Consider the following 11,683-nt stretch of genomic DNA (forward strand, 5'->3'; position numbering starts at 1 on the left):
CTTTGTCTAAATCTTGTATCTCCCTGAGTGCCTAGCATAGTGCTGAATATTTGGTATATTTAATTGAATTCTCCCCCTCTGTACATATAGGTATACCTGCCACCAACTTTGTGTGATAGCCTGGTAAAACAATTCAATTCATTCAATAAACATTGATTTTTGTTACTGAAGTGTGCAAGGCACTCAGGCTACAAAAACAAAAACAACCTAGGCTCTACCCTTGGAGAGTTACATTGTGTTGGAGAAACGACATGTATGTAGATAAGTAAATACAAGATTTTGAGGAAGAGAAAACACTCATGTAGCTTAGATCCCTTCTCCCACAAAAATGGTCCCCGGAAAACTAGACCCAGGTTTCAAACTATGCTTTGGGTGAGTATCCAAGCTCACAAATCCCCATTTGCAGCTTCTTTTATCTGGCTAAATTTTAAAATATTAACTCAAAGCAAAATCATTTAGCATAATAGCAAGGTAAATAACAAGGGATACATACACATGCACACACACACATATCCCTATACATACATGGATATGCTCTCCCATACACTGGGAATTGGGAGAGAGAGATGATGGAACAACTCATGATCCTAGTGCCAAGCCCTTACTGAAATACCTCTCTCTCTCTGAAACTGCTCGATGTTCCCCAAAGAGCTGGTGATGTCATTTGCTGGATATCCACTGACCTGTTACTGCCAAACTCACAATGACTTAGAGCTGCTATGTGACATCTTCACTGTAGGACAGTGGTGAGAGCCCTTTTGTGAAATTGTTCATAGCCTCAAGGCTATTTCTTTTTTTTAAAATAAATTTCTATTGATGTACTTTTTTTTTAACATCACCATATTTTCCCCAGTATCTCTCATAACTCCTTCCCCTTTCAGAAACCTATTTCACTTAACAAATAGTATTTTAAGATTAAAAAAAGAGGAAAGAATCAGCATAATTGGTCAATATATCAACAAAAATCTAAAAATAAGTGCAATGTGCAACACTTGTGGACTTTTGACCTCTGTAAAGAGGTGAGGTGGGAGTGTTTTTCTCATCTCTCTTCTTTCAAGACATACTTGTTCTTTATGATTTTTCAGCATTCAGTTTTGATTTGTGTGTGTGGTTCTTTCCATTTACATTGTTGTAGTCATTGTGTATATTGTTTTCTGTATCCCTATAGATCTTTCCATGCTTCTTTGCAATCATTATTTCTTACAGCATGTTAACATTCCATTGTATTCATGTACCACAATTTATTTACGCGTTCCCCAATTGACGGGTATTTACTTTGTTTCCAGTTCTTTGCTGTCACAAAAAGTGTTGCTGTAAATATTTTGGTACATATAGGGACTTTTTTCTTATCAAAGGCCTTCTTGGGGTACAAGACAATGAAATTTCTGGGTCTAAGGATGTGGACATTTTAAGTCACTTTATTTGCATAATTTCACATTGGTTTCCAAAATGATTATACTGATTCACAGCTCTACCTAGTGCCTATCTTCTCACACTCTGTCCCAATACTGACTATTCTCATCTTTTGTCATCTTTGCGGATTTACAAGGTTTAAGGTGAAATCTCAGGGTTGTTTTTATTTGCATTTCTCTAATTATTAGTGATTTAGAGCATTCTTTCATGTGGTTAATAGTTTGCAATTCTTTTGAGAACTTTTTGATATCCTTTGACCATTTATCTATTGGGAAAATAATTAACAGATATATTAATTATGTATTTATGTAAGTATATATACAGTTAAGGAATATATTAAGTATTTTTCTTTATATATATATACATATACACATAGATATGTATATAGATATGTATTATTTATTCATTGTTTATATATCTTGATTACCAAACTCATCAATGCAAAGATTTTTTCCCGTTTTACCACTTCCCATTTTATCCAAGGTCTATTTATTTTGTTTATGCAGAAACTTTGCCATTTCATGTAATCAGTGTTGTCCACTCTAATAATTGCCTGATAGTTGCCTCTATCCCCTATTTCATCAAGAATGACGTGTCCTATCTGTAGCTGTGAGAGGTATATGACCTGCTTCTCTTCTATTTTTTTAATAGTATGATCTTTAATATTAAGGACACATATCTAGAATGTATTGTGGAATATGGTACAAGGCATTAGTTTAAACCTAATTTCTGGCTGAAGGCTATTTCAACCAACAAGGAGAGAATCCTTCCGTTTGCTTCCACCAGAAGTAATTCCTTCAGGCCAACCCAGTATTTGTGTAAGGTTGAGTAGATTCCTTTCACCTCTTTCATACCCATGACAATAGCCAAGGTTTATACAGATTACTTTGGAGCTTCACTTGCCAAGATTGGAATAGGTGAGGTAGAACTGGTGATCTTTGTTCTACATTCCTTTTATTTTTCCTTGGAACTAAATGTCTGTCTCACTTAGACTGGATGATGTGTAGCAGCCACCCACAGATTAGACTCTACTGCCAAACTGCATGGGAGTTTTGACTTGTTTTGTTTCAAATCTGAGCCAGTTTGCCCCTCCTCAGACAGCCTGGTGGTTCTCCACTCTCAAGCAGTCACCATATGTGCCAAACTTAGCATCAACACAATGTCTGCAGCTGAGAATTCCCAAGCTCAAGCAATCCACCAGGTTTAGCTGCCCCACCAGTAGAGATTAAAAGTGTGTATACCTTTAATATGCCTGATAGCTCTGATCTGCCTTCCTATAGTTAGACACCAAACTCACTTCTCTCCCCATGCTAACAGCGTGGGGATCTGGAAGGCTTTGCTGAGATGATGACCTATCTGAATGTTGAAGAAAGATAATATTGAGAAGTGAAGGCAGAGTGCATTCTGTATTTAGAGAGCAGTTTGTATGAAGGCACGGGAACTGAAAATATAATGTCAAGTTCAGGGAATAACTTACTCAATTTGTCTGAAATATAAAAGTATGCGAAGCGGAATAATGTGAAATATCTGGAAAAGTAGGTTGACCTTTAATCATGGAGGGCTTTAAAAGCCAAGCTGATGTCTTTACATTTTTATCCCAAAGTCAATGTGAAGCTACAATCTCCCTTCTAGGAAAGTCAGCTGCAACAACCCTCTGCTGATTGAAACAAAGCCTTTGTCTTATTTAGAAGTGTTTGGGGTTGACCTATGATCTACCCATTTTCTTATAACCTTCCACTTTTAAATACTTACAGATCGGATCAGAAAATGTTCCTCTTGAGTGGTTATGATTCTTTTAACAGTGTACTAAGCCCTTAGACTAAGTTAAATTCCAGGTTTCTCATTAGGCTATCCCACCTGGATAACTTAGCCACACAATTTCCCTTCCAATTTTGACCCACCCTCATGATTCTGAAAAAAAAAATCTTATCCAATTCCTTCCAAAAGTTGAATGACTCATAACTTATTCAGCTTTGGTATCCGTTTCAATATACAGCTTAGAGCATAGCGCACCAAGAAATCATACTCAAGCTGTCTTTGGTATGTTAGCACAATTGGTATTCAATATATTCTCATCTGGCTCAGATGGTATATAAACAAATTACTTGTGACCATCAGACAAGTGGTACCCACTTGAATCCCAAATGGACACATTTCCTGGGACATGCCATCATCACTTGGTAAGGTCACTTTTCTAACGGGTACATCTAGAAATAATATACCTCAGAACCCCTGTTTCCAAATAAAATACAGCAATATCCTAAAATTGAATTCCTACAGGAGGCAGGCAACTGATGATTACAAAGTTGCTCTGTCCTTGGTGAGCGTGAGCAATAGAGTGGGGCTATCAGGAATGGGTACTCACCCTGGGTTTGTTGGAATGTTGGGATCATCCATTCTATTCCCTCCATTCCACCCTTCTAGAGCTGGAGTTTAAGTGAGGAGGTCTCGGTCCCTGTCCCAGACCCAGTGTGTAGGGGCCTGGGCTTGGATCTAAAAGCAAATTAGATTAAAGGGTAAGAAATTTTTTGTGACATTTCCCCTCGATCCTGTGTTGTGTCCTTTCCAACATTTAGTTAAATCCAATGTTTATTATTGATTGTACACAAAAACTCTTTGATTAGACCTTGGTCACACTGTAATCTATTCCTGCCTTAACTGTCCATCAGGCATTACTTCCTGTCAATCTTAGTATTGTAGTATAGTGGATAACAATACCACTACTACATTACCACAGAGTTCGGAAAATCCGAGTTCAAATCCCACTTCAGACATTCACTCTCTATGTGATCCTATTTCTCTGGGCCTCAGTTTCTTCATTTGTAAAATGAGGGAGCTGAACTCAAGAACATCAAAAGTCTCAGCTTTACATCTATGATCCTTTCCTTCATATTTTTTCATCTGTATCTGTTCCTCATCACCCTATTCCTCGAGAGTAAATCAAGATACTTTCTTTATCTTAATTTTCAAGGTTTTTATATCAACTGGCTCAAGCCTTTTTCACACCGTGCACCTCCCCAATACCTACCTTTTATCTATTTTTCCTACTTTCACTCATATCTGCACTCTATTCTATCTATTTTTCCTACATCTACTCATATCTACACTCAAGTCTTCCTGTACTCCCCCATGTATGATGGAAGAGAGCACTAGTCTTAGAGTCAAAAGACCTAAGTTCAATCCTGGCAATAACACTTTTTAGCTCCACAACTACTGACAAATTGATTAAGCTATCTCTCTGTGCCTATGAAATGGAGACCTTTCTTAAAGGCTATTGACAGAAAGGTTTCCTATAAATCTTAAAGTGCCATATAAATGTTTATTATCATTTTATCCCATTACCAGTCCCTTCCTCCTTCTTCCTTCAAAAAAAAAAAAAAACCTCTTAAAATCTCTCCTTTAAATCTCTCCTTCACTTTCCTGGTCCTTCTCTTGTTTTTGTCTTTTACTTTTCTCCTTGCACGGGCAGTGACATTTCTGTGTCTTACTTATTTTAGGTTTTCCTGTTTTCTTTTAATGAAAACTTTTAAAAGATGAAAACTAGAAATGAACAGTCTTTCTTCTTCTGAAATCTGATCATCCCGTATGTCAGTGTCATATCCTCTCAGTGAAACTACCCACCACCAGATACTCACTTCATCACAAATCTGGCGAGTGACAAGAACTCTCCAGTTCATTGCAACAATAAACTTTCTCTGTACCCGCCAGAAATCATAGTAGAGACTACGCCACAGTCTCTTTCCAAAAAGGACAGGCATCATGTTGAATTTAGATTTCATGTCATCCTCCTCAATTTGATTGGCGATGAATCTGCCACAAGGGAAGGGGAAACGCTAAGCAGATGCCTAGTAATGACAGACCACTCAGAACCAGTGAAATGTGACAGTGGAGAACTAAGAAACAAGCACCCAAAATAACCCAGGTGATACATAGGTTAGGAACTAATAACAGCTTTAATCCAAACAAATCTCATCAGACTAATCTGATTTCCTTCTATTTTAAATCAACAGGCCCTAGAAAGTCTATATCAGAAGAAGCAAGAGAAAGGGTCTAGAACAAGGATTCTTAACCTGGGGTCCACAGAGATTTCAGGGAGTCCATGAACTTGGAACTTATAATATTTTGATGGTTGTATTTCTGTATAATTGGTTTCCTTCATAAACCTATGTATTTTATTTTATGCATTTAAAAGCATTGTTCTGAGACAAGATCCATAGTGTTCATTCATTGCCAAAGGGGTCCATGACACATACAAAAAAGGTCAAGAACCCTTCGTCTAGAATTTGATGAGTCATCAGATATGGCCAAAATGGAATAATGTAATAAAGATTACTTAAGGACCAGTGTTCTCTAAAGTAGGGAAGTTGAGTCATTAGTAGCCCATTCGAGACTTCTGATGGCCCTCACAGAGGCCCTTGAATCCTAATTTTCCTTTCTCCATCATTGTGTATGCTCTAAACTAGGACTCCAAGACCAGACTCAATCTTCAATTCCTTCCCTTCCCCTTCTATATATCCACAATGCATATAAATCAGCAGTCTTTGTTGCCTAGGTCAGCTCAGGGAACTATTGGAATGAAAGGGATGGCATTGGCCCCATCACTCCTAAAGTAATGATCCACCTGGCTGGGAGACCCTGTGACATTCAATGTTTATTTAGACAGGTGGAGGACATGAGGGTGCTGAACGTTGAGAAGTACTCACAGTGCCACAAAAAAATGGATCCGGTTATAAGTGTACGCAGGAAGTCTCACCCGGCCAAAGTATTCTACAACCATGGAGAGCAGGTACTAACAAAAGAGAGGAATGTGGTCAATGAGGCAAACTCAGGAAATTATAGAATCAAAGAGGTGAGAAAGACTTAAGAGGCCCTCCAGTGTAACTGTAACCCCTCATTCTGTAGATCAGGAAACTGAAGTCCGGAGAGATTGTGATTTTCTCAAGACAAACTAGTATTTATGTCGGCAGGAGGTTAAACAATGGTCTATATACTTTGAAGAGCTCCCCATGCCCAAAAAAGTCTCCCAGCATAATCTACCAATGTCTGGAGTCCTTAATTGGTTAGACAGAGAAAGGCAGGACCATTGTCTCCAGAGGGTTCTTGAAAGGGCCTCCACAGACTGGCTGTTACTACACCTCATATTACTCTCTTTCATATAACTTTAAAGCACAGCCAAGCTGGACTGCTAACTATTCCCTAAACACATCCCAAATTTTCCTATCTCTGTGCTTTTGGCAAAGGTGTTCCTTATACCCAGAATGCCCTTTCCTTTTATCTTGGATACTTGAAATTGTACCCAACTTTTAAAGCTCAGCTCAAATGCTAAGACACTGAGGAGTATAAAAGCAACAAATTCTGGAACAACTTGGCATGGAGAAAAGAGTTAGAATTGGATAAGAGTAGTGGGGAGGGGAGGGGAGGCCCAAGAGAATGTGGTGAAAGAGTTTAGGGTGGACACTGGAGGGGAGTTTGCTATAAAGAGCAAACTACTTCAATGTAGGGAATTGTTGAAATGAAAGAGGTAGTATAGGCCCCCACACACATAAAACAATAATCCATCTGGCTGGGAAAACTTGTGACTTTCAATGTTTACTTAGAAAGGTAGAAGGCATGAGGGAGCTATGTGGCACAATGAATGGACCTGAAATGAGGAAGACCTGAGTTGAAATCTGGTCTCAGATACTCCCTAGCTGTGTGACCTTGGGTAAGTCATTTAATCTCTGTCTGACTCTATTTCCTCATTTGTAAAATGGAAATAATAATAGCACCTACTTCCCAGGGTTGTTTTGAGGATAAAATGAGATATTTTCAAAGCACTTTGCAAAATATAAAACATTTATATAGCATTTTATTTATATAATAAAATATATTTACCTATATATATTTTATTTAAATGCTATTTACATAGCATTTATAGGCTATGTTATAAAAGGAAAAATTGAGGTCATCTTTGCCCACCATTTTCTCTATGGCTAGCCCTGATCCTAGTGTGATTATTTTAATGGAAAGGAGCTCAGCTATGGGCTGGGCTAAGCCAAAAGTAAGAAATAACTTCCTCTTCCCACATCATCATCAACATCATTAATACCTAGCATTTCTATAATGCTTTGAGGTTTACATTATCTTGTTTGATCCCATGAGGGGACGTTACTACCTACTAGCACAAAGGCTAAATACCTGAATGGGACCCCTCTGCTAAAACTCAGCTCAGAGGCTTAGCCTTGAAGAAATAGTGAGGCAAAGTTTCCTTGACTTTAGGGGTGTCACTGAGATACAAGGGAACCACATGATAGAGACCACTGCTCCAGAGAAAACTACTGGCCATTGCTCCAGAAGGCCCTTGAATGCCTATGCTATGGCACAGCCTAGAGGTGACAGAACAATCAGCCAAAGCATGGAGCACAGCATGGGATTGAGAACACTATGCCTTAATCTCCCCAATGCAAGCACCCAACCCTCAGAACCAATCTCCTCTAAAGTCTCAGGTAGACATGCAACAGGAGGTCCTTCCTACCCCAGCATTACAGAGTGAAAACAAATCCCACTGAGAGGTGTCCAGGGGAGCGGCAGATACCTTATCAGCCACTTTAAAATGGCTGTCTGAATCCAAGAATTTCCGAATGATTGGGTCTTCTGTGGAGGAGAAAGGCTGTGTGAGAACAGGGCAAGGAAATCGTGAACACTCCAACCCTAGAGGAAAGCTATGGGTACAGATACAAATGCCAGGACACCTTGAAGCTGGGCTTCTGGTGCCCCTCTTCTTCTTGAAGCAGAAACCATGGACTAGATTGCTCTCCAGCCTTGGCCCCATAGGCCTCTCCTAGAGGATGTGATATTTTGTCACACCATGATCACCACTCCATCCTAAGTTAGACAAGTAGCTCGAATCAGAGTCATAAACTCAGAGTTTAAAAAAAAAAAGAATCTCTAGGGACAGCTAAGTGGTGCAGTGGATAGAACACTGGCCCTGAAGTCAGGAGGACCTAAGTTCAAATCTGGACTCAGACTGAACACTTGACCCTTACTAGCTGTGTGACCCTAGGCAACTCACTTAACCCCAATTGCCTAAAAATAAAAAAAAAATTAAAAAAAAGAATCTCAGAGGTCATTTAGCCCAAACCCTACCTGGTATATGAATCTTCAACAAGTGGTCCTCCAACCTCAACTTGAAGACCACCTGTGACTGATGGGCCAATGCATTCCATTTGGAGACAGTTTTAATTGTTAGGAAGCTTTGCTTTAGAGCTGAAATCCGCATGTCTGTGGCCTTAGCTCATCAATCCTAATTCTACCTTCTAGACTCCCCCTTTTCTGGGAATCTCCTTTCCCTTTGAGGAACTAGAGTGTCTTGGGTTTGCACCCAGGCAAGAGTTCTAGGTAGGAAATGGAGCCCCCTGCTCACCTCAACTCCAAGTTGATTATGTGATTATTGCTATTAGGCACTTTATATTTAATTCGACCTTCCTGGGGTTTAGGTTCCTGGGCATTATGCTCATTGTTAGCGGATTTGGCTCTGAATATTGGGAATGTAGTTGGGCAAATATGAAACAGGAGTTCCTGATATGGTTTCTCTTACCCAGGAGCCTGAAGAAAGCCTTTAAGTCTTCTGGGCGATAGTCAGCAATTTTTCTCCTTTTCAGAACAAGCTTTGTGTCTGTTGACTCAATCACTGACCACACCTTCCTCTTTCTTTTTTGTCTACTCTCATTCCTTTCTTCTGACAGAGATGGAGACTGTGTGGTGTCCCCTGAGGTTGAGGGTATGTAAGTCTGAATTGTGACATTAGGAGTGGCCAGTAAGGAAGCTACTGAGAAAAAAAATTAGAATCAGAAAAAGAAGGCACCAGAGAGGGTCCCCATTGCCTCGTTTGGCACTCACAACAGTGCTGAGTGGCCTTTATTAAAGGTGTTTCTGTACTCACTTTATGGATGAGGAAACTGAGGCTCAGAGATATTAATATACTTTTCCCTCCCTAGCTAAACACATTACAGTAACTAGGAGCACTGAGACTTGAACCCAGTTCTTCTGACCAAGTTCAGTGTTCTTCCATGAGGTCTATGTAATAAATAAGCTAGTTACTCAAACAGTAGGAATACTAAAGGAGGATGGTTGAACTATGTGGTGGTTATTGGATCAGATAGACTGAGGGATCACCACCTCCTGAAATACCTGAGGCTCAATCCTAAATCATCTCTCATGGTTGCCTTGGGCTCTGACCCCTTCTGCTTAATCCCATGGACCATCAGCGGACTACCGCTTATTAACAAGTGGCTAGAACCACCAGATAACCCACATAGCATTGCTCTGAGCTGTCTGCCACCTAGACAGCTAGCATACAGAGCAGTCCCTGGAGTCAGGAAGACCTGGATTCAGATCCTGCCTCAGACACATCCTTGGCTGTGTGATCCTGGGCAAGTCACTTAAATTCTGTCCTCCTCCTTTATAAAATGGGGATAATAAGAACACCTACCTCACAGGCTTGTTGAATTGATCAAATGAAATTTGTAAGGCATTTGGAAGCCTTAAAACACCCTATAAATGCTGACTAATTCTATCACTGCCACCTCCCTAGGCCTGCTGATCATCCCTGTTTTCCCACAGTTTGGGCTTGTTGGCCATCCTTGCCCACATACATACCCCTCCTCCCCATCAACTTTGATACCACTCAAATTTTCACCCAAGGAGACACAAACTGGGCCACTATTGTGTGTTTTCTCCAATATGTCCTGTGCTTTTCTGCCTCCAAATCTTTGTTTATGTCATCCTTGATAATCTCTCTGCTGTTTCCACTTACTGAAATCCTACCCATCACTCAAGGACTAGCTTGAATCTCCCCTCCACCATGAAGTCATTTCTGATCAATCCCAACTGAAAGTGATGGCTCTCTTTCCTTTGAAAGGACTTAGCTCCTAGGGTAACTTTCTTGGGCACTGATCACAGTCTTTTATTTAATGTCTATGTGTGCATCATTTCGTTTATTATATTTGTAAACTCCTTAAGAGTACAGACCATGTCTTATTCAGTTTTGTATCTCCTTTTTCATAGAGCAAACATCTAATAAATTTCTGTTACATTCAAGTAAAAAAGATTTGGAAGAAATGAAATACAGGGGGATACAATCTAATAATGAGAAGACATATAGTGATTTGATTCACTTATCACCCTTACAAAAATGGCCTACCTGAGAGCAACAATGATACCTAATTATTTGTATAGTTTTCTAAGGTTCATAAAACATGTTTTACATAAATCATTGTATGTAATATTCACAGCAGCCTTGTGAGGTATATAGCATAGTTATTATTATCTCCACTTTATAGATGAGGCACCAGGGGCTTCAATTAATTGACTTGTCTGAGTTTACCCAGCTGGTAAGTGTAGGAGACAGAATGGGATGCCAGATCTTCCCTGACTTTCCACAACAGTCCACTGCCTAGATAAATGAAATATATGATAGTCACCAGGGGGGGAGGAGCCAAAGACAAGCCTAGTTTACCTCATAGAATCATAGATTCTAAGAACTAGAAGGAAACCTCCTCCGTCACCTCTTATCGTACTGGTGAGGAAAGGTAAACACAGAGAAGTGTGGTAAGTAGTTAAATGTCACATAGCTAGATAACAACAGAGCCAGGATTTGAAACCAAGTATCCCGTCTCCCAGGACAGCATTGTACCATCATACTTCCATTTTCCTAGTGCCACCCTTCAAAATCATCTTTCATGCTGCCTTTGGCTGATATGCTACAGGCCAGCGGTTTTTAGCCTGGCATCCATGAATTTGTTTGTTTTGAATATTTTGATCATTGTATTTTAATTTAACATGATTATAATTTATATATATTATTATATTTGTATTTATATAAATTATATAAATAATAATTATAATATAATATAATTTTCTTTAAACCTCTATATTTTATGAATTTAAAAACATTATTCTGAGATGAGGTCCATAGATCTCACCAGACTGCCAAAGGGGTCTCTGATGCAAAAATGGTCACGAACCTCTATTATAAGTGTTTATCCCACATCTTAGAAGATGAGGGACTATTCATCTGCCACCCTTGAGGAAAGAGCTAAGATATAAGATATAAGACTATAGATCTTTTCTGCTTGCCTAGTTTGTGCAAAGCTCTAGTTGTCTAAGATATCATAGAATTATCTCACATGTGAACATCTCAGAGGGACATTTTTAAAATACTCACAGGAGCCCAAATCACTCCCAGCCGCTCACAACCCTCCTTGTCTCCTCACCCACCTGAACTTTCCAT

At 39.4% G+C, this 11,683-nt stretch overlaps 1 protein-coding gene across 1 annotated transcript; it reads right to left on the reverse strand.

The window, feature by feature from the left end:
- Positions 1 to 3,846: 3,846 nt before the first annotated feature.
- On the reverse strand, positions 3,847 to 11,683 carry LOC114046676 (speedy protein E4A-like). The gene is made up of 6 exons (XM_027867085.1): positions 11,671 to 11,683; positions 8,990 to 9,220; positions 7,988 to 8,046; positions 6,117 to 6,202; positions 5,049 to 5,223; positions 3,847 to 3,906 (listed from the first exon to the last, which is right to left on the reverse strand). Exons 1-6 carry the CDS (start codon positions 11,681 to 11,683, stop codon positions 3,847 to 3,849), a joined length of 624 nt encoding a protein of 207 aa, XP_027722886.1.

This window comes from Vombatus ursinus, unplaced genomic scaffold, assembly GCF_900497805.2.
Source record: "Vombatus ursinus unplaced genomic scaffold, bare-nosed wombat genome assembly UNPS02001419.1, whole genome shotgun sequence".
Taxonomy (NCBI): domain Eukaryota; kingdom Metazoa; phylum Chordata; class Mammalia; order Diprotodontia; family Vombatidae; genus Vombatus; species Vombatus ursinus.

Coding starts and splice junctions, on each gene's coding strand:
- LOC114046676 (XM_027867085.1), bottom strand. Junction 5,224..6,116: donor ATCCATTTTTTTGTGGCACT/GTGAGTACTTCT, acceptor CCCTTGTGGCAG/ATTCATCGCCAATCAAATTG. Junction 3,907..5,048: donor CTCGCCAGATTTGTGATGAA/GTGAGTATCTGG, acceptor ATTTGCTTTTAG/ATCCAAGCCCAGGCCCCTAC.